Source organism: Globicephala melas, chromosome 1 (assembly GCF_963455315.2).
Source record: "Globicephala melas chromosome 1, mGloMel1.2, whole genome shotgun sequence".
NCBI lineage: Eukaryota > Metazoa > Chordata > Mammalia > Artiodactyla > Delphinidae > Globicephala > Globicephala melas.
The window spans coordinates 171,095,822-171,120,192 of NC_083314.1; the positions used below are offsets into that span (position 1 = coordinate 171,095,822).

The 24,371-nt window shown below is 55.4% G+C and overlaps 1 protein-coding gene across 2 annotated transcripts in view; it reads left to right on the forward strand.

Moving 5' to 3' along the window:
- Positions 1 to 437: 437 nt before the first annotated feature.
- HSPG2 (heparan sulfate proteoglycan 2) overlaps positions 438 to 24,371 on the forward strand; it is a 102,076-nt gene continuing 78,142 nt past the window's right edge. For both annotated transcript variants that reach the window (XM_030875628.3, XM_030875631.3), the window contains exon 1: positions 438 to 538. In XM_030875628.3, the coding sequence (XP_030731488.1) occupies positions 476 to 538 (63 nt within the window). In that variant the 5' untranslated portion in view covers positions 438 to 475. The remainder of the gene's footprint in view (positions 539 to 24,371) is intronic.

Here is a 24,371-nt window from a genome sequence, read left to right on the forward strand (position 1 = left end):
TGGAGAGCGGCCCGCGTGGAGTCACGTCTGCGGAGTATGAAAGGGTGTGAGAGCAGATGGATTTAGGGGTCCGGGGGTCGGTGGGGAGGTGCGGGAGAGGCGTGCACGTGGAGGGAGGGTGGTCCAGCGCTCAGGGCCCCGGCCCCAGTCCCATCCCAGACTCCAGGCCGGGTTTGGCGGGAGCCGGGTTGGGCCGCGGCCCGCCCGGAGGGGGCTGGGGGCCCAGACAAAGGCTCAGTTGGCTGCGCAGCGGGCCGGGGAGAGCGCAGCCCTCAGCCCCGGGGCGGTCCAGGGGGCGGGGCCTGGTGCCCGGGGCGGGGAGACCCGGGGGCGGGGCCTCGCCCGGGGGCGGGGCGGCCGCGGGAAGGGTGGGGGTGGCTGGAGCGGGCCGCCCTGTCCCGAGGACTCGGCAGCCAGGCGAGCGGGCGGCTGCGGGCGGGCGCCGAGCGAGCGAGTGAGCGGAGCGGGCCGGGCCATGGGGCGGCAGGCGGCGGGCGCGCTGCTGCTGGCGCTGGTGCTGCACGGGCGGCTGCTCGGGGTGAGTGTGCGGGGCGGAGAGGTGGGAGGCGCCCCGGGCCCCGCTCGCCGCCCCCGCCAACTTGGCTGGGGCGCGGAGGCTGCGCGGCTGGGACTCTGGCCCGGGACGGCGGCGCCCGCCAGGGACCCCGGGCCGGTACAGGCCGGCGCCACCCTCCTCCGTGGGGCTGTGCCGAAGGGCACCCAGGGGACCCCGCGATGGGCCGGGGGCGGGGCCGGCCCTCGTGGGAGCCCTTGGGTCGCCAGGCCACGTTGCTGAGTCTCAGACTCGCGCTAGGCATGGTCCGGCCTGCCATTCCTGGGGGCCAGGCTGAGAAACTTCGAGCAGGGTGGGAACTCGGCAGGGCGAGGACACGCCTTTCTTTGCCAGCTTGAAACAGGGGCACTCAGTGGTGATGGGGACCATATCCATCCTCACTGGAACTTTACCACGACGTCTCTCCCCTTGGGGAGCTGGTCACCAGGCAGGCACAAGTAAAGAACCGCTCTGGACACAACTGATTCTTGCGTGGAACACCCACGGGCCCTGGAGTCCCACAGCCCAGGAATTGAATCAATCTCTGCTCTTCACTGAGCAACTGTGTGACCTCCAGCACGTTGTTAACCTCTCTGAGACCAGCCCACATGCCCAGGGGGAACTCAGAATACACGGCCTTAAAGTGCCTGTTGCTGAGCCGGTTTGCGGTGGACAGTGAGTGGATCTGTTTCCCCAGCTCTCTCCTCCCCAGGTCTTCAAGGTGCAGGGGGAGGCCTGCCCTTGCAGTCCAGCCCCCTACTCTGAGCTTGGATGGGTCCATGCTGAGAGAAAGAGGGCACTTGGCCCGGAGAGGCTCTGAGGACCCAGTGAACCTGAGAAGGGCAGGGCGGGGTCAGTGGGCAGGGAGCTGGTGGCAGATGTGGATGGGGCACATCTGGGGATCTGGGCCTGCGTGGCGAACCACAGAGCCAACCCACCCTCTTTCAGGTGGTGCTGGGCCATCCCTGTCCCCTGTTCTCAGAGCCAAGAGAGGGACTCATCTAAGCTGGCCAGTGTTTACCAGTGACTGACTCCCTTTCCCCTTGCCGGCACCCTCTCACCTCTGCCCTCCTGAGTCACTCGTTAACCCCCACCCCAGACCTGACCCCTCACCTCTCCTGCCCCACCCACCCAGCACCTCTCCTCCCCCATCCGCATCAGGGCAGCTTCCTTAATCCTCTGTCAGCCTCTCACTTCAACACATCCAGCAGGGCCCATCCATCCAGTTGCTCCCCAGTCTTGACCTGAACTTGCACCTCCCAACACTGATCTTTACTTTTCCAAAAAGTAGACACCAACCTAGCACATGAAATGTTCCTTTTCTGACCCTACCCCAGCTCTGCCCCCTGATCAGGGGTTCTGCCGTGGCAGGAGGGAAGGAGATGTTTGCTGTGTGGGGGAGGAATTCCCAGATTGCAGCTAATCCTCATTCACTTGTTCGTTCACCACATCTTTGGGCAGCATTCCATGACAGTGAGTAGGAGTTCAGGGTTCATTCATTCAGTAGATACTTGCTAAGCACCTACTGTGCACCAGTGCATCCAGCAATGGGGGCTTATGGGTGAACAGCAACAGGCCCTGGCTGCACTCTCCCAGAACTGAGATGGGTGAACAGGCAGCTCTGATCCTGTGGGATTACAGTCTCCTCAGCAACCACACTGAGGTCTTCATGGTCCCAGCCTAGGCTGAGGGTAGAAGGGTTGGAAAGAGCTTGGCCTCTGGAGTCTTACAGACCCATGTTCGAATCCCAGCTCTTGCCACTTCCTAGCTGTGTGATCTGGGACAAGTTCCTCTCTCTGAGCCTCAGTTTCCACATCTGTGAAATGGGGATGAGAAGTTTGTTGTAAGTTTTAAACGCCAGCAGGCTTCTAGCCCTGTGCCCTAGCCAGCCTTGGGCTCCTCCTCGTCTGCTGCCCTTTAGCTCCCGTGCCTTTCCGTTCATGTCTGCAAGCCCACAGTGAGTGTGTGAGGGTAGGACACAAGGGGAGGGTAAGGTGGTCCTTAGGGAGCTCGAGACCTCACTGGGGGCAGGAGACAGAGGCAGTAGTGGTCTGTGATTAAGTGTGGGAGTAATTTCAGTTCAGAGGAGGTGGGGAGGCTTGCTGGGGGAGGGGGCCAGGCCTGAGTGACTCAGGTCCTGCCTTGGCCTGCTGGGGCCTTAGCCCTTCCTTTCTTGGGGCTGGCGCCGCCAAGAGACAGGGTTCTTGAGGGTGATAGTGGTGTTTTCCAGCGCTGAGAGGGGAAGTCACTGAGATACCTGTTTCCTGCCCCCCCTGGGTTTTCTTGTTGGGGAGGCTGTGGGCAGGCGGGAAATGGAGGAGCCTCCCCTTCCCTCAGGGGCAGTGTTACCTCAGCCCTCCCCTTGACATAACTGGCCGGGCTGTCTTTCCCCCTTGCTCCAGATCTGCCGCCCGGAGGGGGTTGTGAGTGTGCGCTGGAGATTTCCAGAGGGAGGGTGCAGGTCTGTCCACAGAGGGAGGCAGAGGCTGGCGGGGGGTAGAAATGGACGCCCCACCCCCACCCCGCCACGCCCCAGCCGAGCTCCTTGTGTCCGGGGAGTCCTGGACCCCGACCGGCTCGGCCCGGGCCTGTTCTCAGGCTGAGTGCAGGCAAGTTGGGATCTGCGGGCCTGAGGCCCAGCCCGGGAGATGGGTGGAAGGAAGGTGGCAGAAGGTGACTGGGTTTAGGGCTTGCAGTAGTGGGGAGGGCAGTCTTGGGGTACCAGGCCAGATGCTGACAAAATAATATGGATAGTTCACCTTTATCCAGTGCCCACTCTCTGCCACGCGTGAAGTTTCTCAGCAGATCCTCACACGTTGTTGCCTCGCTCACAGCCTCCCTGCCCTCCCCGTGTTGCTTACGTCAGACCCCAGCCCTTGACTTAATTTAGCCCCCAAGGCCCTACAGATCTGGCCTCCCCCCTCCCTCTCAACTCTCTCCTCCTGCCCACTTGCCCCTTGCTTGCGCACTCCAGACATGCCAGTCTTTGTTTCTGGACCGTGCCAGACACGCTCCCGCCTTAGGGCCTTGCATCTGCTGTTCCTTTTGCCTAGAATGCTTGTCCGCCAGATATCTGCGTGACCCTCTGCCTCACTTCCCTCGTGTCCCCTACTACTCTGCGACGTTCGCTGTCCCCTTACACGGCTTTGTTTTCTTCTTGTCACTATTTGATGCGTATTTCTTTACTTGTTTATCACCACCCCACCCCCAATTTAAGCTTCATGCGAGCAGGACCTTACGTGCTTTCGTTCACTGCTGCTGTCTCCTTAACACCTGGCAGGTAGTAAGCGCTCAGTAAATATGTCTGTTGACTGAATTAAGCTATAGCTACTAGTGCAGTCCCCATTTTCTAAGCAGAGGAGACTGAGGCACAGAGGGATCGTGTAACTTGCCCAACAACTCAACTCTAACTTGCCCAGTACACTGTGCTTGGAGGCCCCACGAGCCAGGCTTTGAAGCCACACGAGGCTCCTCACCACCCTACCGGCATCCCGCTCACTCGTAGCCAGCAGGCGGTGGGTGTTGATAAAACTGTCCCACTGATGTTGATAAAAGGACTCAGGTCCTAGGTGGTGCAAGGGCTTCCTCGGGCGAGGAAGATTGGGGTCTGGCTTTGGGGACAGAGGCACTCAGGATGGGTGTGCCCGAGTGTCCACGGGGCCTCCTGGGGATACCTGCCCTGACGGGAGCCTAGAAAAACTTAACTCTAGGGCAGTCATTTCTGGGATTGCCTGTTCGTTTGTAGGTTTGTTAATTAATTTCCTCACCAATATTCCCCGAGACCCTTGAGACAGTTGAATTAATCCAGGGGCCTTAAGGCCTAAGTGCGCCAGGCCAGGCCCTACCCTGTGTGGGAAGTGAAGGGGAGAATGGCTAGCCGCCTGGCCCTAGTCCTCACTGGATTCCCCTGGCTGTTCCCTGGGGGCTGAAGGTTTAGGGTGAATCTGCAGAGGCTTCAGGGCTGCCTGGCCTTGGGGCATGTCTCAGGAGGGAGGGTGAGGTGGCCGCCCAGGATGTGGAAAGATCTGGAACGATGATTCAGAAGCCACTTGGAGGCCAGACGTGTGGGTTCTGGATCCTCAGACCACTCGGGACATGCGGGAAGGACTCCCAGCCCTGGCCTGTTGCCCCCTGCCCCAGTCCACTCCCAGCTGTGAGGACTCAGGCTGGAGGAGGAGGGGCAGAACGTGGCCGCGTTCCCCCCCCCCCCCCGCAGCTTCCCAAGGATCTGCGGAGCCCCCTGCCCTTCCTCCCAGGGCCCACGCCGGCCTTCCCTTCATCTCTCTCCCGCCAGGAAGCAGGAGGGTAGGCTGAGGGTCCTGGCCCTGCTGGAATGTTGCCCCAGCTCCGGCCTTGGCCTCTTTGGCCCTGCTGCCCCCTCCTGCTTCCAGGGCCTGGCCGGGGCCTGCTGGCCGCCCCAGCGCCCAGAGCTGGCTGACTGAAACCCAGAAGAATGTGTGGAACTCGCTTCGCGGGGAGCCGCCAGCTTCACTGCCCAGCCTGGTGGCGTCGGGTGCATGTCAATAGTGGCCGTGAGAAGGGAGTGGCTCATGGCTGCTGGGATGGCTGGGCCAGGGGCACCGTCATGAAAGTCCTGGGAACAAGGCGGCTCTTTGAGGCCTGGGAATGCGGGGCCTTCAAGTGTCAGCCGCCCCCAGAACCCACCCTCCCCTCCTTTCCTTGATGCCCATGTGTGCCAGGGCTGCAGGGACCTCAGAGCATCCCAGGGTAGGGGGTACTCGTGACATCTGTGAGATGTCCTGAGGACCAGCTCCCGGCTGCCTACCAGAGGCCTGTCCCTGAGCCACAGAGGAGGGCGCCCTGTTTCTCTGTTGCTCTGGATTTCAGGGTGGTGTCTGGCACACAGAGGCTTGCGGTCTGTGTTGAATGAATGAGTGGACAATGATGTATGCAATTAAATATTCTGTAAACTAAAGTCCCTGAAGTGTTAGACTCAAAATTCATTTCACAGATATTTATTGAGCATCTTCTAAGTACCCGACCCTGTTCTAGGTGCCGAGGTTGCGGCAGAGAACATAAAAGTCCAATTCCCTTCCCTCAGGTAACTTGCATTATAGCGTGTGCAGGGAGACACACAATAAATATAATATGGCAGGTGGCGATAAGTGTTTGGAAGAGAAAATAAAGCAGGGAAGAGGATAGAGAGTGATCTGAAGGGGGTGAGGGTGTGAGCCCTACAGGTATCTAGGGAAAGGGCTCTCCAGGCAGGGGTAACAGCTGACACAAAGGCCCAGAGGTGTGCTTGGTGTGTCTGCGCAAAGCAGGGGGCCCACGTGGCTGCAGCAGCATGGGTGAGGGTTGGTGGATGCGGCCAGGGGCTTGGCAAGGGAAGGTGGGGCAGAGCCTCAGCCACAGGAAAGAGTTTGGATTTGCTTCTGAGTGAGATGAGAGATCACTCTAGTTATTGTGTGGAGAAGACAACGTGGGACATCAAGGTCAAAAGCAAGGAGGCCGTGACCCAGCCCCGAGACTATGGGAGCTCGTACCAGGGCAGTGGAGGCACGAAGAAAGGGTTGAATCCTGAGTATATTTTGAAAGTAGGACCAACAGGATTTGCTGATGGACTGGTTATGGGGGTGAGGGGACAGAAAGGGAGGCGTCAGGGACGTCTCCATATGCTTTGGCTTGGGCATTGGAAAGGTGGGGCTGCCACTAACTGAGGTAGGAGAGCTCCAGAGGAGCAGAGTTGGGAGGAGGGTGGAGAACGGCAGGTGATGGAGGGGATGGCATGGGGGAGGGGACAGTGTTGGACTGACTCTCAGCTAGGGCAGCCCCACTCCCCGACCCCAAGTTGGAGCCTCTGCATTGGCCTGGAGGGGGTTCTTGCTGAGAATACATTTGTGCAGCTGCAGACACCGATCCCTTGGAACCCCCCAGCCTAAGCTCACAGCTTGTATATTTATGTGTTTTTTTGAAATTCACTGCCTTCCCCGCCTAGAGGGCGGGCATTCAGTTTTGTTTGTTACAGTTTGCCCGGTGCTAGGCTGCCGGGCAATAGTAGGTGAACACTTATTGAGTGAATAAATTAATGGCCTTGAAGGACTTCCCTGGTGGCTCAGTGTTTAAGAGTCTGCCTGCCAATTCAGGGGACACGGGTTCGATCCCTGGTCCGGGAAGATCCCACATGCCGTGGAGCAGCTAAGCCCCTGCGCCACAACTACTGAGCCCTCACGCCACAACTACTGAAGGCCGCGCGCCTAGAGCCCGTGCTCCGCAACAAAGAGAAGCCACTGCAATGAGAAGCATGCCCACCGCAACAAAGAGTAGCCCCTGCTCGCCGCAACTAGAGAAAGCCCGCGCACAGCAACAAAGACCCAATGCAGCCAAAAATAAATTAATTAATTAAAAAAAAAACTAATGGCCTTGAAGAAGCCAGCTGGCCAAGAAGGCCCAGGCTCCTTGCTGAGGCTGGACGCAGGGGAGCTCTTCTTCCCAGCCACTGTTCTCTGCTGGGATCTGGAGCATGTGAGACAAGCCAGGGTGCCCACCGTGCCGTGTTCCACTTTTCTGTGCCCCGACTGGACTTGGAGCCCTTTTTTCTGGGCGCTGAGGACAAGGGAAAGGTGTGGGCTCAGAGGGTCATGCCTTGGCTCAGCCCCAACTGGCTGTGTGACCTTGGGGAAGTTGCTTCATTTCTCTGAGCCTCAGGACAGAAATGGGGATCATGATGCCTGTTTCCCAGGTGAATATGAGACCAGGTGGATGCACCTCACGCAGTACCTGGGATGTGAGAGTGTTTGACAGTCAGTGGCTGCTCTATTAGGCTGGTTCCTGCTGAGGGCACAGCCAGAGTAGTATTTGACTCGGGGTTCCCAGTGCCCAGCATGACACGCCTTCTCCTGATCGCAATTGCTGCCACCTACTGACCCAGGCCCTGCTCTGGGCTTGTTTTTTTTTTGTTGTTTTTTGTTTGCTTGTTTGTTTTTTGCGGTACGCGGGCCTCTCACTGTTGTGGCCTCTCCCGTTGCGGAGCACAGGCTCCGGACACGAAGGCTCAGTGGCCATGGCTCACGGGCCCAGCCGCTCTGCGGCATGTGGGATCTTCCCAGACTGGGGCACGAACCCGCGTCCCCTGCGTCGGCAGGCGGACTCTCAACCACTGTGCCACCAGGGAAGCCCTGGGCTTGTTGAATGAATGACCGAGTTAAGGGATCCTCCCTGCTCCCTCTGCCTCTCTTTCTCAGTCTGTGAGCCCCGGATGTAACTGTATCTGATCTGTCACTGGCTCCCCTTCCCCCACTGAGGCTGCAGCTGCAAGAAAAAGTCCACCCTTCCACCCTGATTGCTCCTTCCTGTAGGGGGAGAAGGAGTGGGGGCACACCGCAGGGTGTGGCCTGGGAAAGGCTGGAGCCTGTGGACGCATTGTCCCCTTCCCAGATGTGTGCAGTTGGTGGGCTCTGAGCAACAGAGGGTGTGGCCAAGTGGCTCCCATGGGTACAGAAAGGATGTTCATGCATCTTAAGGGGAATGGTGGAGGGGGGCTTCCTGGGACTCCATCCCAGCCCCACCCTCCCTCAGGCCCACTGCAGGAGACAGGACCTTGCCCGGGGAGCCCTGGGCAAACCTGTAGCAGGTCCATTGCCAGGGAAGCTGGAGTTGCACAGCTTTAAATCTGACTCCCATGGGCTCTTAGAGAAATAGCAGGGCTAAAAGGAAAGAGACGCACTTGTGCTTGGTAACCGCTCCCTGTACCCTGGGACTTGGCCTTGGCCTTGGGCTGCTGGGTAGAGACATGCCCCTTCCCCAGTAGGATGGGTCACGTCCAGGTGTTTCATTTTTTAACATTTGGCATCTTTTCCCCAATCCCGGGCTGTGGGGATGGGGAGGCAGCCCGGGGCTGGCAGGGGGAGGACTTTAGAGGTGGCCTGAGGTGACCCCACAGATGCTTCTCCTGGTGTGGGGCTGGGAATTCCCAGCTGCCTCTGGCCCCTTCCCAGCCCACCTCCAGGTGCCTGCCTCCACCTCTGTCTCCCCCGCCTCCCCAAACTCACCCCCAAAGAGCCAGTTCTGCCCCCCTCCTTCTGGTCCTGGCCTCCCCTCACCCCAGCTGACTCATCCCTCTCCTTGTTTGGCGTTCCCAGTTTTCAAATACTTGGGAACTGGGATCACGCCTCTTCTTGCATCTCTCGCTGGACTGGATGCTCTGAAATTCTGGCCTCAGAAATCTTAGCCCCGGTGGCCTCTATCACTTAACAGCTCTTCTCCCCCTCCTGCCACTTGCCTTCCTGTGACCCTTTGGCCAGAGGAACAGAGACCTAGGAGTTTCCTGAGGACAGACCAGTCTCTGTGCCCTGGGACTTCCAGGGTCTCCTCCCCAGTGACCTCAGTCACCCAGGTTGCCACCCTTTCTTAGCCAAGCCCCACGCAGAGCTCTCTCCAGGCATTATCACATATAATCCTCACAGCGGTCTTTGGCTGTTGGCATTATCTCCATTGTGCATCTGGGGAAAATGAGGCACCGGGGGGGCGGGGGCATGGCTGGCCCAAGTCATCCGTTCAGTACCTGGCACAGCTGGGAATAGAGCCCAGGTTGTCTGACTCCAGACTTGTCATCCCTTCCTGAGTGGGTCTGGCCTGTTGCAGGGAGAGAGAGGACGATCTGGGAGGACTGGCATAGTCACGACAGGCTGCCTGGAGGAGGTGGACTGGGCCAGCCTTGGCGGAGGGTACAGCAAGCTGTGTATCTGCCATGTGGGCTTATCCGGCTCCTGCTTCTCAGACTTGGGTGCCTTTTGCCCCTTGGCATCCAGCTCAGTTTAGTGATAACATTCCCCAGGGAGGTGGATTTGGCTTTCCCTGAGATCAAGACCCTTGGAAACCTGGATCCTTCTCAGTCAGGTCCCAAGCTCCCTTTGGGGCCTGTAGGTTTTGCCTTGTTTGGAGTTCAATGGATTTTTGCTGAGTGGGGCCTGCTCTGAGGCAGCCCTGTGCTCACCTCAATAGTGGCACAGCTGGGAGCAGAATCTATATACAAGTCCCAAACTGTGTAATTTGTTTTTTGTTTCTTTGTTTTGGCTGCGTGGGGTCTTTGTTGCTGCACGGGGGGGCGGGGTTCTAGTTGCGGTGAGCGGGCCTACTCTTCGTTGTGGTGCGCGGGCTTCTTATGGCAGTGTCTTCTTGTTGCAGAGCATGGGCTCTAGGCACGTGGGCTTCAGTAGTTGCAGCATGCGGGCTCAGTAGTTGCGGCACGCGGGCCCTAGAGTGCAGGCTCAGTAGTTGTGGCTCACTCACAGGCTTAGTTGCTCTGCGGCATGTGGGATCTTCTCAGACCAGGGCTCGAAGCCATGTCCCCTACATTGGCAGGCAGATTCTTAACCACCGCACCACCAGGGAAGTCCCCGAAACTGTCATTTGAACATCTTTGTGCAGCAGAGGAGTCAAGTCTTCATCCATCCATTTATTTATTCACTCATTCATTGCCTGAGGACCTGCTGTGTGCCAGACATTGTGCCAGTGTTTTGTCTGCATTTTCAACTTTCCTACATAATTGGGATTATGCCTCCATTTCCCAGATGAGAGAAAGCTCAGAGGAGAGAGGTGACTTGCCCAAGATCACACAGCCAGGTGCAGAGGAAGGTGGGAGCTGAATCCAGCTCTGTCAGTCCTCCTGTAAGAAATGAGAATGGTGGTCCCTACTCTCCAGAAGCTCTGGGTCTTGTTGGAGAGGTAGGGCTCATGGACCATGGTTACCCAGCACAACTCCAGTCTAGACAATAGCAGATTGTCAGGGAAGGAAAAGGTCAGTTGGGCATGAATTCTCTGGAAAGACTTTCTGGAGGAAGTGGGGCTTCAAGAGCAAGGAGGATTTGGCTGGTGGAGGAGGAAGGCATCCAGGGCAGGGTTCCAGAAGTTGTCCCCGTCTTCCCTGGATTCGCATTGTTGTCAAGCGTGTGAGCAGGAGGGCTGTAGCCTGCAGCTGGAGTCATTAACACTGGAAAAGAATGAGAGGAAGTCACCAAGATAGCTGAGGTGACAAGCATTCCAGTCCCCTGCGCTGTAACTGCTCAGACCAGGAGGCAAGAAGTCAAGGCCTGGGCCTCCACTGGTTGCCAGCCAACTACTGACCGTCTTCCCCGGACCTCGCTTTTCCTACCCACAAAATGGGCTCCTTGTTTTTTGGCCACTTGCCAGTTCAGAGGAAGGGGACGTTGAATTCTTGGAGAAAACTGTTAGCTTGTCCTCAAGACTTGGTGGTAGCTACCAGATGAAGCCCACCATCTTACCAATCTCATGTCGTCCTTCACTGACTACCTGCCGACGAGTGCCAGACCCTGGGCCAGGGAAACAGATGAAGGAGAAGACCCCCTGCTCCGTTAGACCTTCCTGAAGCCTCGCCTGTCCTCCCGTGTGGACCTGGGGTCACTCCTGCAGTGGTCCGCCCACATCAGATCACCTGCTGCTGAGCTAAGATCCAGAGGCCTTGTAAATGTCTTTTGAGCAAGTGAGCACTAGACTAGGAGTCACAGGATTCCTGTACTCCTTGCCCTGTCAGTGGGATCCAGGGCAAGTCATTTAACTTCTCTGAGCATAATTTTCCCCAGATGCAAAATGGGACCGTTCATTCATTCATACAGCAAACACTTATGGAGTGCCAGCTCTATGCCCAGCCTTGTGCTAGGTTTAAACACCTAGCATGGATTGAAGGAGCTTCTAGTCTGACAGGGGAGACTAGTCAATAAAAGGGGGAGGGTGATTCAATAAAAGGAGGCTGCATTCACGCAAGAGTCTTCCAAGAGCTTGGGAGCAGCTTTTCAGGGCCACACGACCTCTGGGAGATAGCTGGGGTCTTGTGACGTTGTCTCAGCCCCTGTTTGTTATTCTAGTTACTATCTGTTTCCCTCCAGTTAGCTTGTGGGAAGAGGGGTCTTGGGGAGAAGACCCACAGGGCAGAGAGGAGAGCAGTCTGGTTTTGCCATGAGTCTCAGGTGAGCTCATGGATGTGGAAAACAGCGAGGCTTATTTATACTGAGTCTGGTTATTTTAATTTAAGAGAAATGGAAGCTGCCCATGGAGCTCGGGTTTGGGGCTCCGTGACGTTGAGTGAGTTAAACAAGGAGAGTAGGGCTGAAACTCCTGCTTTCCACTTTACTTCCTCTCGTCTCTCTCCCCACTCTTCTGGGGGATCTGGAGGGAGGCAGAGGTCAGCTCAAGCCTGGATTTGATTTGAAGAAATGGGAGGAAAGGGTTAAGTCTGCCTGGTTTCCCACCTCCTGGATGGGAGGAGGTGGGGAGGGGACAAGGACTGGGATGGCTGGGGCAGGAATGTGCGATAAGATCAAAGCTTCCAGCCTGCCTGGGCCTCACCTAGGTTTCACCTGAGCAGTTGAAGGGAATTCTCTAAGTGACCTCCTGGGGGAGGGGTGCAGGTCCCACCCGCCACCCTTCAACACTCCAGGAGGCCCCACCCACCTCACGCAGGCCTCAGGTGCTGGAAGCCCTAGGGGCCACCTTTACTTGACACATCCAGTTATGGGGGACACCCTGCATACCACCCCCACCCCTACCCGCTCTTTCACCTGGGGTTTCTGGCCGGGACTCAGAGGCTCCTTTATGTGGCCTGTTAGCCCCCCATCTGTTAATTCTGCAGGTTATACTTTGGGACAGTGTCATGGGCAGGAGGCACAGCCCTGAGTCCTGTCCTAGCTCCATTACTTATTGCTGTGTGACCCTGAGCCGGTGACTTAACCTCTCTAAGCTTTAGCTATCAGCTGGGAATGGTAATACCGTCTTTGCAGGGTTTTAGTGAAGATTAGACATCATTTAAATCACCGCCAGCCAGAACGGGCAGTTGATGTATGACAGGAACTATTATTTTGTGATTTTCCTTTTTCCCCTTCAAGACTGCCCTTGGTACTTCGTCCTGGGTAAACCTTGGGGCTTGGTTTCGTTCTGCCTCCACCTGACCTTTGAGGAGGCTGCAAACCCCAGGGTCCATCCTCTTGTCCAACCCTCTTCACTTATGGATCTTCATAATTTTGAGAGGGGAGCAGGGCAGGAAGGGTTGTGAGTGAAGAGGGCCCAGATGCTCCTAAGTGCCTTCCAGGCACCTTCTGGGCCACCTGCATAGTGATATCAGATTAGGCCTTCCTGGTCCAGTCACCCCTCCCTTGTACCAGGGACCTCAGTATCCCAGTGGTGTGGCTGGGAAAGTGGCCCCAGAATTCCTCAGGTGGGAAGGGTCTGGAGCGTCTGGCCTTGGCCCTGGGGGTGCGATGCTCTGCCCTGGTTAATGATTACTCTGTATGTTAAGAGAGCAGGGCAGGGGGAGGCCCCGCCCTCCCAGCTCCTTAACCACTGGTTGCGCCTGAGGTATGTCAGCACTTGGGTGCTCCCTGCTTTTTTTTTTTTTTTTTGTTCCCTGCTTTAATGTGGCAGCCTTGCTCTGGGGCACATGGGATGGGGGGAGCAGGGAGTAGGGGCTTGGAGTCACAGATTGACAGGCAGCCTGTGCCCTTGGAGTCCTAGGGACAGACTTAGGACTCACAAAACCTGGGTGAAATGTAAGCTAGGGTATAACAGGCCCCTGTGGTTTGGCACCGGCCATGTGAGCAGACCCTACAATGATACGTCAGGTGAGCAGGCCCTTTCTAGCCCCCCAAACCCCCTTCGCTCCTCCTCTCCTGGGCTCAGACCCTGCAGAGGCGTCCCAGCTAGAAGGTAGTACATGGTTAGGGCTTTGGGGCAGCTGGGCTCGGGTTCCAATCCCACCTCTGCCACCTCCAGGCTACGTGACCCTGGGCAAGTCACTGCACCTTTCTGAGCACCCATTTCCTCATCTGAAACGAGAGAATACTAAATCTCTACCTTGCAGGTGTCAGTGAGCCAAGGTGTGGGAAGTATTTAGCTCATAATGAATACCTGGGGGATGGTAGCAATTATCACTACTGTAGTTTTTGTTATTAGGAGAAAGTGAAAGTTGAATCTTGGTTTTGGGCAACATTGGCTCACGGGATGAACTGGAGGATTTGGGCCTGGGGAGATCCCAGGAACACGTATGAGCGAGTGTCCCAGGAACATATACGAGAGAGTGTCCCAGGAACATGTATGAGAGGGCTGGAAGGATGGTGAGAACAGGGCTTTGGCGGGATCTCTTTCTACCCCAGGCCCACCTTGGTCCTCCCAGCTTTCACTCCTCCCTGGGCTGGGTCTTGAGGCTGGTGCTGGCCAAGAATGGAGGAGGAGGGAGAATTGTTTATTTTGATAACATTAGGGCATTTTCCCCCACCAGCAGCTGCTATTTTGAGAGCCCTGGAGAGCAGGGGCTATGGTTAAATTAGGTAATGTTGCTCCAGAAGGAATGTGTGAAGCAGGGCGAGGCTGCAGGGAAAGGACAGTTGGTTCACTCCATGTAAAATTAAACTGCAGCTTGGAAAAGAGCAGATCGGGGCTGCTTTATAAGGCGATGGAGGGGGAGACTGCTGGAAGCTGCCGCTGGGGGAGTGGAAGTGATGGTGCAAGGCCTTTCTTGGGGGAGCTTGGGCTTTTGCCTGGAGGCCTGTCTGGCCCAGCAGGGGCCTGCAATGGGGCTGAGGGGCAGGGCTGGTGTATCCTCAGCTCCAGGCCCCTGGCTGCCACTGAGGCTGGTGGGGCTTGGGATGGTGTGATGCATGGGAAGGATGGATCTGCAGACATGGCCTCGAATCCTGCTTTTGCCTTGATTTTTTTTTTTTTTTTTTAAAGTTTTGGCCACACCTCATAGCACGCGGGATCTTAGTTCCCCAGCAGGGATCAAATCCGTGTCCCCTGCAGTGGAAGCGCAGAGTCTTAACCACTGGACCGCCAGGGAAGTCCCCTGCTTCTGCCTTGAGTCCTAGCCTTCTGTGCTTGGGCAACCCACTCAGCCTCGCAGGACCTCAGTATTATTGGGGTGATATAACGGTTCTGTTCCCCTAGGGATGATTCTTAGTGATTAAATCTCTAGAAGAAGAAGTATAGCTAACTTTTACTGAGGGCTGCTGTGTGCAAGGTGCTGTTCTAGTCCCTTTTTGTTCTCATAACCTAAAGGGTGGTCCACGCACCAGCAGCTGGGGCCTCACCTGGGAGCTTGTTAGAAATGCAGTCTCAGGCCCCACCCAAACCTATGGAATCCGAATCTGTACACTAACAAGATCCCAAGATCCCATGCTGATTCCTGTGCATGTTAAAGATGGAGAAGCTCTGCTTTACATACATTGTCATTTTATCTTTTTTTTTGGTTTTGTTGGGTCTTCGTTGCTGCGCGTGGGCTTTCTGTAGTTGTGGTGAGAGGGGGCTACTCTTCATTGCGGTGCACGGACTTCTCATTGCGGTGGCTTCTCTTTGCTGCGGAGCAGGGGCTCTAGGCACGGGCTTCAGTAGTTGTGGCACGTGGGCTCAGTAGTTGTGGCACGTGGGCTCAGTAGTTGTGGCTCACGGGCTCTGGAGAGCAGGCTCAGTAGTTGCAGCACACGGGCTTAGTTGCCCCGCGGCATGTGGGATATTCCCGGACCAGAGCTCGAGCCCGCGTCGCCTGCAATGGCAGGCGGATTCTTAACCACTGCGCCACCAGGGAAGTCCTGTCTCATTTTATCTTGAAAACCACCCCCATGATGTAGGAATTATCATTTGACAGTTGTGAAAACTGGGGCCTGGAGAGATGGCCAACATAGAAACGCCATCAGTGTTGATTTTCTTCACTCTTCTCCTCCTCCTTCCCCTCTTTTGGTCTGAGCTGGGGTTGAGGAGAAGAGTGGGGTGTCCAAGCTCCTAGCAGGACTGGAGAAGGACAAGAATATCCCTTGTCTCTGAGACTTAATCAGACTCTCTTTTCTCCATTTGCCCATGGGATCAGCACAGCTGGACCTGAGTCATCTCCCCAAAGGCATTCCACACTTCCTGTCCTTGGAGAAAGGTGGGGCAAGAAAAGGGTTCTCTACTGTGCTTGTGGCCACTGCTTGGCAGATTGGGGAGTGGGGCGGCGGGGAGTCAGAGCAGGAGCTTCCCGGGGCTCAGTGAGGGTCACCCCTTCTATCACTGGTACTCTTGGGACTGAGTCAATCTAGCAGCAAATATTTTAAGGAACATCTACTATGTACCCAGCCCTGGGAGAGTATCCTAAATTTCTCCCAATCCTGTAGACTCTTCATTATACAGAAAAGAGAAAAAGAAAAGAAAAAAGTGTTGCTATAGTTTCTTTAGCACTTACCATGTGCCACATGCTGTGCTAAGCCCCTGACTTGCATTATCTCTGTTATCTGTTTAATTTCACTGTCAGTTTCCTCTATAAAATGGGGTTGTTAAGAAGATAATATTTGTCGAGTGCCTGGCGCATAGTGTTTGTCAAATAAATGTAAGAAGTACAAATAATCTCCCAACAAGGTGGGCACTATCATTGCCCCCATTTTACAGATGTACAAGTTGAGGTCCAGGGCAGGGAAGGGACTGGCCTGTCAGGATCACAGGAGATTAGGGCAGAATCGTAAGACACTGAGTCCCCAAACTTCTAAGCCACTATTAAAATTCAGTTCAATTTAGTAAATATTGTTTATTATCCACTAGCTGTTGCTTGGCATCGGGCAGTGTCTAAAGGTTAAAAAATAAATATATATTTATAGTATATCATATATAAATATGATGAAAAGAACTCAAGCTGATGTTTGTTCCCAAGGAGCTTTGGTTCCAGCAAGAGAGTAGAGACATTTACTCAAGTGTCTGTATTTAAGACCAAATCTCTAGCCCTCTAAGAGGTAGAAATTAAGTCCTACGGATGTATGGGGGAGAAAGATGTCTTTGTGGGGGGTCCAGGAAGACTTCAGAGTGGAGGTGGTAATTAAGCCAGGCCTTGAAGGGTGGATGAGTAGATTAGATTGGGAGGCAGAGCAATAGCATTCTGGGAGGAGGGAACAGCATACATAAAGGCTCAGAGGCAGGAAAATGTGCCATATGAGAGTGTCGTGCAGATCTCAGGAGCCTTGGGGGGCTGCGTGTGGTCTGGGGTGATGAGGTGGGGAAGGCCAAGCCCAGCTGTCTCGTCCCTGAAGATTCCCAGCATTCTCAAAGACTTGGTTCCTCAACCAGCTGCGATTAGTACGTCATCATTCTGCCTTTTCTTCATGTCAAGAAATCAAAGACTTTTATAAATGGCCCGTCTGGTCAGCGTGTGATAAACACTGACAGAATTCGCGCCAAATGCAAGAGACTTGATGCCTTGATCAACCGGGCAGCCTTATCGCCCACTCATGTACAAGTTCCGTTAGTCTCTGCCAGGGTTGATATTGACCCTGGGTCGGGGCACAACAGAGGGGCCAGGCCTGGGTTCTGATTTCTTCTGTGTGGCTTGCCTGCTGTGTGGCTTTGGGCAAGCCTCAATTTCCTCCTTTGTCAAATGGAGATAGCACTCCCTCCAGGATTGGTGTAAGGACTGGTGATGGTGCAAATCTGCACTGTCCAGTATGGTGACTGCCAGCCCACACGTGGCTGTTTAAGATTTAATGAAAGGAAGTTCAAGTTTCTCAGTTGTACCAGCCGCATTTCAAGTGCTCGAGAGCCACAGGTGGCTCATGGCTACCTTATTGGACAATGTAGATAGAGAACATTTCCGTCACCGCAGCAAGTTCTGGTGGATGGCACCAGTGCATATGAAGTGCTACGTGCACTCAATAAGGAATCACTGTTGGCATTTTTACTAGATCCCTGTCCCGCTCTGGATCCCCGGTCTGTGGAGGCCTGCGAGACCCCTGGGCCCTGATGGAGGCAGACAGGATGGCCCCCCTTGCCACACTGTGTCAGACCCACTTTCTCCTTGGCGCTGGGGAGGTCTCACTCTCCCCTTGCCTAACTCCATACGTAATGTTGGAAAGTCCGTGACTCGGCTCCATCCAGCCCACCCTTCCCCCCTGAATTTACCACCCACTCCCCTCAGCCTGTCTCTGCTTAGTTCCCCGTTCAGCTGCTGGCATCTGGACTCTCCACGTCCAGCCTCGGAGATTCCCACTGCCCATTCTCGGGGTGGGGGTGGGGCCTCCCGTGGCAGTCCCCAGCTCCCAGCAGAGGTGCTGGCTGCCTGGGCTGCCTGGGCCCCTTTCGGCAGGGCGGAGATGATAGTTTGTTGTGATGGGGGCAGTGGGCAGCCTGCCTGCTCTAACGCGCCTGTATCTGGGAGCCAAGCATGCTGTTTGCACTTGGCTGGGCCTCGGGGTCTGGCCTGGTGCCCATGAGGGCTGGCCTGCTTTGGCACCCCTGGTTACAAAGGCCGGTCATGGGCCGCCAGGAGCTGTTCACGGGCTGAGTCCTGGGTGCTGGGGGGAGAGGCATGGCTGGCACCTGGAGCTGGAGTGCAGGACAGATTCCTGGCTGTGGCTGGGCCCTGGGTGCTGAGCGGGGACAAGGCCCAGGCAGGCGTAGGCAGGGTGCAAACTCTTTGCGGGGGGAGGGGGCAGGCAAGAAGTCGTGCTGGGTGGTTCAGGTTGGTCTGGCCTGTATGTGGCATTCACACCTGTGGGGAGGAGCTCTGGGTCTGAGGTGCCAGAAAAGCTCCAGGTCACCTCCCGGCATCATACTCTCCCCTCCCCCTTCTTTTGGCCCCTCCCTCATCAGCTGGGAGGTGGAGGAACAGGCATGGCTGGTCCATGAGGCTGAAGCCATGGAGGCCCAGCAGGAGATGTAACCTGTCTGAGATCACGCAGCCAGTCTGGAGGAATCAGGTCCTTGACTGAACACCTCGCATACTTTTCTCCCGCCCGCTCCCTCCCCATGGGAGTTCTGATGGACTCAGTAGCCCCTGGACTCTGCTGAGAAGGAGGGTTGGAATTCTAGCTCTGCCACTTACTCCTTCTGTGATCTTGGCCAGCCTCTCTGAGCCTCATGTTCCTCATGTGGGGAATGGGGATAATTATAACTCACTCCCAGGGCAATTATGGGTATTAGATAACTGGCCTCCTGGATGTTTCCAGAACATTCAAAGGATGCTCCTGCCTTGGGGCCTTTACCGCTGCTGTTCCCTGTGCTCAGACAGCTCTTTGTGCACAGATGGCCTGCGTAGTAGCCGCCCCCACCCAGCCGCTCCGTGGCCCCCTCACCTGCCGTATTTTCCCTCTCAGCACTTTCAGCATTTAACAGGTACTGGTTTATGATCCAGCTGCTCCATGATGGCAGAGAACATGCATGGCTCACATACCTACTCACGCGACAATTCTTGGTTATCTTCCCTTCTCCTTCCCGACACTTCCCAATACCTAATGGCCACTGTGTATTGGGCCCTTGCTGTGTGCCAGACCCTCCCTGTGCTAAGCGACTCACAGCTGAGCTCCGTGAATGTCACAGGGTGCCCCTCACGGCCGTGTCGCTTCCATATCAGAGATGAGGGGTGGGAGGTGCTGAAGTGACTTGCCAAAAGCCTCCGACTGGCAAGTTGCAGAGCTGGGCCTCCAACCGGGTTAATCCTAGCCCAGAGCTTACCCTGTGCCACCTCCTACCTTGGGTTAACAAGGTCGGAGCCTTCATCCAAACCTGGGGCTCAGAATGCATGTTTGACAGGATTGAATGAATCAGGTTTAGGGGTGGCTTTCAATACTTTGGGGGTCCCCCTTCCAGCCCTCTCTTCTCCTCCTGTGATTGGTTATTGACAACCGTTCCAACCTTCCCAGAATGACAGGTGCCCTTTGGCTGCGGAGCCCCAGAGACCAAGCCAAGGCCCCAGGGGCAGGGCAGGGAGCAGGGGGTGGGCGAGGTCCTGGCTGTCCCTGGGCTGTCCTGGGGCAGGTGGACAGGATGTTCCCCCAGGCAGCCGACATTCCAAGCAGCCGACATTCCTGGTCGAAGGTGGCAGGCAGTGGGAGATTTATCGTTTCCGGTAACCTAAGTCCCTGGGAGGTGAATTCTCCCTGCCAAGGACACGCACCCCTTGCTTGCCAACCCTTCCTGCCATTTCCTCTGCTGGGCCTGTCTGACTGGGTCCTGGGGCGGGCCAGAGGAACCAGTTCTCAATCCCAGAGGTTGAGACTGGGGTCTCAGGCCTCGATCAGCCCACCGCAAAGACCCAGCCTAATGCCACCTTCCCAGAGTCCTCATCGGTGCGGCCCGGACCCCAGCCTTGGGGAAGGATGGGAAGAAGGGGGCATCGTGGAAAGTGAAGGGCCCTGTGTTAAGAGCCAGGACACCTGGGCCCTGAGTCTACCTCTGCCATCAACTTGCAGGGAGACTTCTTCCTCTCTTCCTTGAGCTGCTAAGTCCTCTCCGAGTACCCAGCACTGCTGTAAGAACTCTGCGTACATAATCCAACTTCTCCTTGTGACAATACTCCAGTGGGGAGGGACACTAAAAGGAAGCTCCAAGAGGTCACGCACGTCACCCAGAGGCAGTTAGGCAGAGATGGGTGTGAATTCAGCCCCTTCAACACTTGCTGGGCCTCCTTAATGTCCTTACTTGCCCTCTCTGGGCCTCGGTTTCCCTTTCTGATAAGTGAGGGTGTTGGGCTAGGTGATCCCTTCCTGCCCTGACAGTCCAGGACCCAGGAATCCATCGGAGCCTTTTGTAGGTAGGTTCCTCTTGAGGCCTGTCTAGCCTGTAAGGGGGCAGAACAGGGACTGTTCTCCCCAGGGGTTTCTGAGGAGCTCACTCTCTTGGCGTGTAAGGTCTTGGTGGGGTAGGAGTGGGAGGAGAGGAAAGGCAAGAAGTGACACTTGAACCTAGTAAGCGTCAGACACTGGGTTAAGCTCTTGGGTTGTCCTGCTGACTCTTCACAACAGCCTTGTGAGGGGGCAATTTTATTTTATTTTTTTTGTACTCTCTTGTTTTCCTTTTTATTCTCTTGATAATTTTTTTTAACATCTTTATTGGGGTATAATTGCTTTACATTGGTGTGTTAGTTTCTGCTTTATAACAAAGTGAATCAGTTGTACATATACATATGTTCCCATATCTCTTCCCTCTTGCGTCTCCCTCCCTCCCCCCCTCCCTGAGGTGGCTATTTTGATTCCTGCTTTACAGATGAGGCATCAGAGACTCAGAGAGGTCAAGTGATTTGCTCAGGGCTGCACAGCTAGGAAGTTGCCAGGCTGGGGTGTCCAGTCAGCTCTAACTGGTGTGAGGTGGCATGTGGCCAACACACGTTTCCTAGGATGGCTTTGATTTATGAATAAAATAATATAAAAATAGTCTTTCCAGGCACTTCCCTGGTAGTCCAGTGGTTAAGACTCTGCGCTTCCACCTCACGGGGCGTGGGTTGGATCGCTGGTCGAGGAACTAAGATCCCACGTGCCACGCGGTGTGGCCAAAAAAAAAAAAAAGTCCTTCCAAAACACTGTGAACATGTCCTAGAGTTTGAAATCCAGACTACATCTCCCAGGCTGCCTCTGACACCCGGAAGTGGCCCAAGAATCCTTTGTTAAACTGTTCTTCATGTTCGCTTTGGAAAATATGGTCAGTGGTAATTATGGGTAGGCAGGAGTTCAGAGGAGCAAGAGGCGCGTGGGCTGCAGCAGACTGGAAAGGCTCGGCAGTGAGCTGGGAGTGGAGCTATGGGGGCTGAGAGGGGTCTGGGGTGGGGCCAGGCCAGGCTGAGTTCACAGGCTCCAAGAAGGGTCCCTGCAGGGCTTGCAACCCCGGCCATTTGCCAGGAAAACCACAAGGCCCCTCCTAGAACCCCGTTCCTACCCAGACCTGCCCAGCCACCTCCCCTCAGGGGGTCTGGGGCAGCCCAGTCTCCAAGCAAGGCATGTTCAACCTGCAGACCTTTGCTCCAGCCCCTCCACCCTCACCCCAGACTTCCCAGGGAACTGGGGAAAGGGCTACGGGGTGGGGCAGTGAGGCCTGCGTCCTGGCCAGTGAGCCCGGCAGGGCCAGGCACCCTGGGATTTGAGCAGTTGGCAGCATGAGGACTGAGATGACGCCAGCCAGCCGGCTCCCACCCCCTCCTGCTGCGGGGCCCTTGGCCCTGAGGCCCCAGCAGCTGTCAGCAAGGAAGGGTGACAGAGGAGGACCAGAGGTGACCTCTCAGCCCACCCCTCTCCCCCTACTTGGGCCCAGAACTCATACCAGCTGTTGTCAGCCACTGCCAAGCCTTGTTCCAGAGCCAGCAGTGGGCACCCCCATCCTCTCCAGGGCATCTTCCCACCGTCCTTCATAGCTGCTGACCCTGGGGAGGGGTTGGGGCTAACATGGGGGACATGGTCACATCCCTAAATCCCTCTGATTTTACTAATGACACAAAGGAACAAGAATAAATGCTCCTGTTTTTATGGAAGAGAAAACAGTTCCAGAGAGGCCAAGTGACTTGCTTGAAGTCACACAGCTACTGAATGGCTGAATTCAGGCTCTTGGCTCCCAGCTCAGTGCTCACCCCACTGCCTTTCTTGGGGGTGTTTTTGTGCAGGATTATAGAGACTTCAGCGTTCCTGGGTTTGATTCCCGCTTGTAGTTTTAGGCCGCTTTGTAGCTTTAGGACCCCAGGCAAGCTCCTTAACCACTTGGAGTGCAACTCGCATTTTCTTGCTTATAAAATAATAATAGTACCGACCTCTTGGGATTGCTGAGCAAATTAAATGAGATAATCAATGTATAGTACTTAGCATAAGGCCTGGCATGGTCCAAGTGCCCAAAATGAGATCTGGCAATATTATCACCAAAGAGTATTAACCACCTGTGTACTCAGCACTGTGGGTGGTTCTGTGGGGATTACAGACACATTCCACAAATATTTATATCAGTCAATAGATATTTATTTGGCACCTACTGTGTGCCAGGTGCTAGAAAAAGAGCAGTGACAAAACAGACAAGATTTCCACCCTGCTTACCTTCTCCCCCACATGGTAGCTGGGGAGACACAGCTTCATTTTAACCACAGACGCCTCCAAGTACTTTTACACATACTGGTGGTATTATCCAGATTTTGCAGATGAGAAAACTGCAAATGCAGAAAGTGTGGGCTGAGAAGATCAGTGGCTGAGCAGGGGCCAGGACCCAACTCCTCCAAGGGTCTTAGGTAGCGGCCCTGAGGGCTTCCTGGAGGAGGAGGCGCTTGTGCGGCATCCCTCGGGGTCTTAAGGCCTGGCAGGAGAGGTTGGGACACGTCCACCACAATATGAGCAGCAACAATTTCAGGAAGGCCTTGCAGAGGTCAGGGCCTCTTGTTCCCCAGGAATGAGGCCCAGCCAGAGCTTTAAATACCCCATGCAGCCCAAAATAGCCCCCATTGTCTTGGCCTACAGCTGGGGAGATCCAGGAGAATCCTGAGGGAGGCAGACCTTGGAGGTGGGGAGCAGGAGGAGGTCTCCAAGCACTTCCCTCTAGGATGCGGGTGGTGTTTTTGTGAAGACTCTTCCATTTGGCTCCTGCAGGAAGGCCCGCCTTGTGGAAAGGGTGGAGCAGCTGCCTAGACTCTGCGTGAGCAACGTGCAGCCACGGGGGGAGCCTGGTGGGTGGGGGACTCCCAGAGAGGGCCGTGTGCCCAAGTGAAGGTGCTGCTTTGTACCGCAGGGATGTGTGTGCTTTGGCCCACTGGGCCCTCCTCTGTGGGCAGGCCTAGCCGGGTCCCCTGCCCCGGGCCTCCTGGCACCCTCTCCTGCTCTGGCTATTTTGGGCACTGGCTGTGTTCAGGCATGGGGAGGGATGGGTAATCCTGCCCAGACCGAGGATGCTGGGGGCGCTCCCTGGACCACCATTCCAGCCTCTTGGATCTTTGAACACTATGGCCTCTGCCCCTGACCTCATTGTCAAAGGGTCATGGTCAGTGGACTCCAGTGGGATGCCGCCCCCCCCGCCCCCCCCCCCCCCCCCCCGGCAAGGGTAAAGAAGGGTGCCAGATAAATCTTTACCCTCAGGGCATTCATGCTGTCAGTATCAGGAATAGTTGTGCTGCTGCTTCTTTTTTTTTTTAAATTAATTTACTGTATTTTTGGCTGTGTTGGGTCTTTGTTGCTGCGCGCGGGCTCTCTCCAGCTGCAGCGAACGGGGCCCACTCTTCGTTGCGGTGCGCGGGCTTCTCATTGTGGTGGCTTCTTTTGCTGCAGAGGATGGGCTGTAGGTGCACGGGCCTCAATAGTTGTGGCACGTAGGCTCAGCAGCTGTGGCGCACAGGCCTAGCTGCTCCGCGGCATGTGGCATCCTCCTGGACCAGGGCTCGAACCCGTGTCCCCTGCATTGACAGGTGGATTCCTAACCATTGCGCCACCAGGGAAGCCCAGTTGTGCTTCTTCTAAGCAACGGGTTTGTTTTTACCTACTGGGACACAGAATCCAGGGACCGGTCAGGTTTCCTTCTTCCCACTGGCCACTGGAAAACTTAGAACCTAATGCATTGTCACTTTCCCAGACCCCCAGAATTGAGCACATGCTTCCCGCCTACTCGTCTCACTCCAGTCCAGGCCTGTCTGCTGTAATACAGTTTTGCTTATGCATCTTTAGTTGGTTTTCTCTTGCTGTTACGTGTATATCTTTGTTAGCTGCTTTGAGTCTTTCTGGAACAGGGTAGTGGGGGAGGTGTAAACAGGTAAATGACAATGATGAAGATGGTAACCCTTCGCTGGTCAGTTTCCTGAAGTCTGTTCCTTATGGCTTGGTCCTCACTTTGTAATTCCCTCCCCGAGCCCCACTCTCTCTGCTGGTGGGAGTCACAGCCTAGGATTTGAGAATTCTAACATTTCAGGGTTTCAGAGTCATAAAATGGCAAAGCCAGAAGGAACCTTTGGGATCGTCTAAGCTGAAAACTTTTAAACTTATTATTAAGCAGTGCAACCCTTGTTTACATCAAAATAATGGTATTTTGGTTAAATACTATTATATTTTGATAAATAACAGCAAACACCTATAGAGCCTCCACCATGTGGTAGCATTTTACAACAACC